At 40.8% G+C, this 4,184-nt stretch overlaps 1 protein-coding gene across 1 annotated transcript; it reads left to right on the plus strand.

Moving 5' to 3' along the window:
- Nucleotides 1-1,083: 1,083 nt before the first annotated feature.
- LOC310866208 (putative transcription factor Ovo-like 1) lies at nucleotides 1,084-4,049 on the plus strand. The gene is made up of 4 exons (XM_083775681.1): nucleotides 1,084-1,276; nucleotides 1,612-1,801; nucleotides 2,567-3,113; nucleotides 3,182-4,049. Exons 1-3 carry the CDS (start codon nucleotides 1,217-1,219, stop codon nucleotides 2,890-2,892), a joined length of 576 nt encoding a protein of 191 aa, XP_083631807.1. The 5' UTR covers nucleotides 1,084-1,216; the 3' UTR covers nucleotides 2,893-3,113; nucleotides 3,182-4,049.
- Nucleotides 4,050-4,184: the final 135 nt, after the last annotated feature.

Raw genomic sequence — 4,184 nt, forward strand, 5'->3', positions numbered from 1 at the left:
TTTATTTCATATTTAAAAGAGATGCTGATAAACGTTAAACTGCATTAACCAATGCTGGACATTTGACAGATATGTATTTCGACATTGCACCTGAAGTATCTAGATTGTGTACTCTTAACAGCAGTGTGGGGTGGTGTTGTAACAATCCACGAGGATGGTGAATGCCTTTACTTAGACAATAGAGTAAACAGAGTAAAAAGGTATATACGCTTGACATCTTTTCAATGTGTTTGAATGGCCTTTGTCCGCATTTTCTGAAGCTCCTTAATACCACAGAACAATTAAAACAACAGGAGGTGAAAAAAACTGAAATGGCTGATTTACCTAGCAGTTAAGATTGTGGCTCCTCTGTGTATGCTCCTGTTACTCAGACCGTGCCCTTTGTCTGGGACCAGGGCTTGGCCCGGAGCCCGTATTTGCATGCCGAGGGCCACTTGAATGCGCAAGACCCCGGATTCTCAATGCCTGACATGCAAAACCTGCGGGGGACCAGTTAAAGAGGCACATGCACACAGTCAGCACAGGTGCGCACCAGTCAAAACACCCAACCATCCTCCCCCTGAAATCCATGTCTTCGCCACTCATCGCAGAGAGTGTTATGTAAATGAGCACAGTGATTTTTTTTGTTGGGTTATCTCGTGGGTTGGTTGCAAGTTGAACTTGGGATGTTGTTGAGCTCGAGGGAAGGTGATATCTAGACCGGTCCTTTTTTAAGCTGATCACAAAGTAAAAGTGGTGGAGCTTTCGAGCACAGTGTCTCCGATCAGAACCAAGGAAATATAATTGGAAGGTAGAAGTGGAACTGGTCGCAAGGATGCCACGGTCGTTCCTTGTTAAAAAGAAGCAGGCAACTTGTGGAGCGCGGCAATGGAAAGAGCCAGAGCATGCTGAATGGAAGGAGGATAATGCAATAGGTGAGATGATCAGAGTTAAGCAATGTCCATTTTTAACATAATCATAATGTTATCAGTTTGGGACCATATGCCTTGCAATTTAAATTATCAACCAAAAATGTAATATTATATTAAACAATTTAAATGGTTTCTTTTTGTGGAAAGCCAATGAGCAGATCCTCATCAACACTGGTGATCTGAAGACTGCCTCTCTCACTCAGCCATTAGAGTCTGTGGACTCGGAGACAGCGGGCCTTGAAGGTCCAGAGCCACTGTCAGGACCAGGAGGATCAGCAGCAGAAACAAGCCTGGACTGGCCCACCATGCTGCCTCAGGGTCACTTCTACCACCCTAATGCACTAGCACTTGCAACACGAGCTAAGGTATGTTTGTCTAATTGTTGTTTAGGTGGGCTGACTTCTGCTCTCCCAAATCAGTTGCTTGCTAAATTTATACCTGACAAAAAAATATATATATATATCGGTAATCTGACTAATATTTGTTTCAGTTTACAAACACAAATGCATCTTTAAAACATAAATAAAATGCTCAACCTTTATTTCTGTTGCTCCAAATTAAAGAAGACATTTATTGAAGCTTAAAATTTTTACTACATGCTACACATGCAATAAATAGTTCAATGAAATGTGTTTCATCGCTTTAGTTTTAAGTGTGCCGATTTAAAACACAGCCACTACTCTCTTTCCCACATCTATAGTCCCGGCCACGCTCGTCCCCTGGCTCCGGAGACTTCCTGTGTGCGGTGTGCCATAAAGTGTTCCCCCTGCAGCGAATGTTGACGCGGCACCTCAAGTGCCACAGCCTCGTCAAGAGACACCCGTGCAGGTTCTGTGGCAAGGGGTTCAACGACACGTTTGACCTCAAGAGGCACATGCGTACGCATACAGGTGAGGGACACGCCCGGGTCTACTACACAATGTGTTTTGACTGTCATTAATGAACAAAGAGGGTTCTCACTGTGCCTCAAGCTAGGTTTTAAACTGGTCTGGTGCATGTCCCAATAAGACCTGAGGCCGTTTCTACAAAAGCCTTCTAAATCCTTACAGTTTTCTGGAAAACCTATGTTGCTATTATTATCAGCGGTTCTCAAACCTTTTTATGTCCCTACATTATCTGCATTTGGCCGGCGGATCTCAAAATATGAGTTATTATATTTTTGATATATTATATATATATATATATATATATTTTTTTTTTAAATATATTTATATTTAAAAATATGGTATATTCAAAAATTTGCACAATAAATAGAAGATCTACAAGCTCATAGCACGGCACAAAGTGACATGGTTAAAATCTAAAAGCACACAATACAGTATCATTCATAAGCTTGTTCCTGCTCCTGGATTTCAGATATGCAAAGTATCTCTTATTCCTAGAAGCAGAATGCATAGACATTAGACACACATACACACACTGACATGGGGTTCCCATTAAAAGTAGTTAATGTAGCATCACAATCATTTTAACCACTTTATTCATATTTTCTAGGGCTATTCAAAAATAGCAGATACTGTATATAAGCGCAACATGGTTGCACCGAGACTCAAGCCAACTTTAGGCCGCAAACTCAGACAATTAAAGCCTTTTATTCACAGGGTGCAGGCAAAGTTTGAGAACTACTGGCCTAAACAACGTTTGTGCTGTTGCAGGTATCCGTCCGTACCGGTGTGAGCTGTGCGACAAGGCCTTCACGCAGCGCTGTTCTTTGGAGTCACACATGAGGAAGATTCACGGCGTGCAGCAGCAGTACGCCTATCGCCAGAGACGCTCCAAGATCTTCGTCTGCGAGGACTGCGGCTTCACCTCCAATCGCCCCGACGAGTACTTCCTCCACATGCGCCAGTGTCACCCGGGAAGCCCGGCCTTACGGCGTTATTACAGACGCCAGGCCCACGAGAACGCCACATCTTTTGTTTCGGCCGACCGTAAACTCAACCCTTATTTGCTCTACTCGACGCCTGGATACTTCATGTGAGACTGAATTTCACATTGTTTTAAGGAGATTGATATTAATAGAGGAATGTGAGTTTTGAGATGAGATATTCTCATGTTTATTGCATTTACTGTTTTTTGTATCATTGTTGCCATCTTTCTTTTTAGCCTGTATTAGTATTTTATTAATTCATTATTTTGTAATATAGGTTGAGTAATGTAATGTTAGATTACTGGCTTTATTTTAGTTCTTGCTGCTAAGTTGTAAATAGGACACCCCTCAAAGTAAAGAAAATGTAATCAGTGACATTTATTTATTTTCATCTTTATAGCATATTGGTGATATGGAAAATACTGTATTCACATTCACAAGGACCCAATCATATCTGTCATAATTTCCATCGTGTCCATCGGAATCAATTAGTTATTTTGGTCGTTATTGTCTGATGGATAACCTACTTGGGCTACTTTCCTACTCTGCATCCTATTAAATAATCGGCACTTTGGCTATCAGTGTCTGCGGCCACTCTTTTGTCTTTTTAAGACTTATCTTTTTAGATGTTTCTGCCGTGAGCTGGCACCACTATTAAGACTGGTGTGCATATAGCATACTCCTTCACAATGATGGATAACCTGCCAGCTTATCAAATGAATTTATTCACCAGAGGTGGAGCACATTATATCTCCACCAGGTCCAATCTATGACTTTATGCATGACCATTCAACAAGAAAGACACAGTATAACCTACGGTATGTTGAAAATATGAAAATGTGCATAGACTAGAGGTACTCCTTGGCCTACTGGCAGCGTCAACAGGAAATTGGTGGCGAGATTAGGCGCAGACAGACAGACAGACGGCTGAGACATAATCCCCCCTGTTGCCTTTGGCCTGGCGGAGATAAGAGCAGCTCAATGAGAACAATAAACAATACATTTCAATAGCAAATAATGTCTTGTGTAAAATATAATGTGATATGATAAAAGAGCATTTCAGTGACTTGAAAATGAAGACAGACATACGGTTCTAAAAGTATTGAAGCTATTTGCACATTTCTGCCAGAGAAAAATGTGCTGTAAAATAAAACTGTCAAATAACAGCTTAGTGTTTGGTGGTTGACTTATGTGCTAAATTCAAACATGACTTGCAATGATGTTTAGCTATCAGTGACCATTAATGGGGAAAAGATCTGTTTACGAAATACTGTATACGGCTAAAGATGTTTATATAGGACTTGTAGCTATATTGGGATGATAAATGTAGGTGCATTTCCCAGTCACTAATTTCAATCAATTCAAGATATTTCTTTGAAAAACATTAAGGCATTGAATACGGG

The sequence above is a fragment of the Protomyctophum parallelum genome (assembly GCF_964188405.1).
Source record: "Protomyctophum parallelum genome assembly, chromosome: 1".
Classification (NCBI taxonomy): Eukaryota; Metazoa; Chordata; class Actinopteri; order Myctophiformes; family Myctophidae; genus Protomyctophum; species Protomyctophum parallelum.

Bases quoted from the DNA above. Each gene is read 5' to 3' on its own strand.
- LOC310866208 (XM_083775681.1), top strand. From the start codon at position 1,217: ATGCTGCCTCAGGGTCACTTCTACCACCCTAATGCACTAGCACTTGCA. The intron at 1,277-1,611 runs GTATGTTTGTCT...CCACATCTATAG, and splicing joins CACTTGCAACACGAGCTAAG to TCCCGGCCACGCTCGTCCCC. The intron at 1,802-2,566 runs GTGAGGGACACG...GTGCTGTTGCAG, and splicing joins GCACATGCGTACGCATACAG to GTATCCGTCCGTACCGGTGT.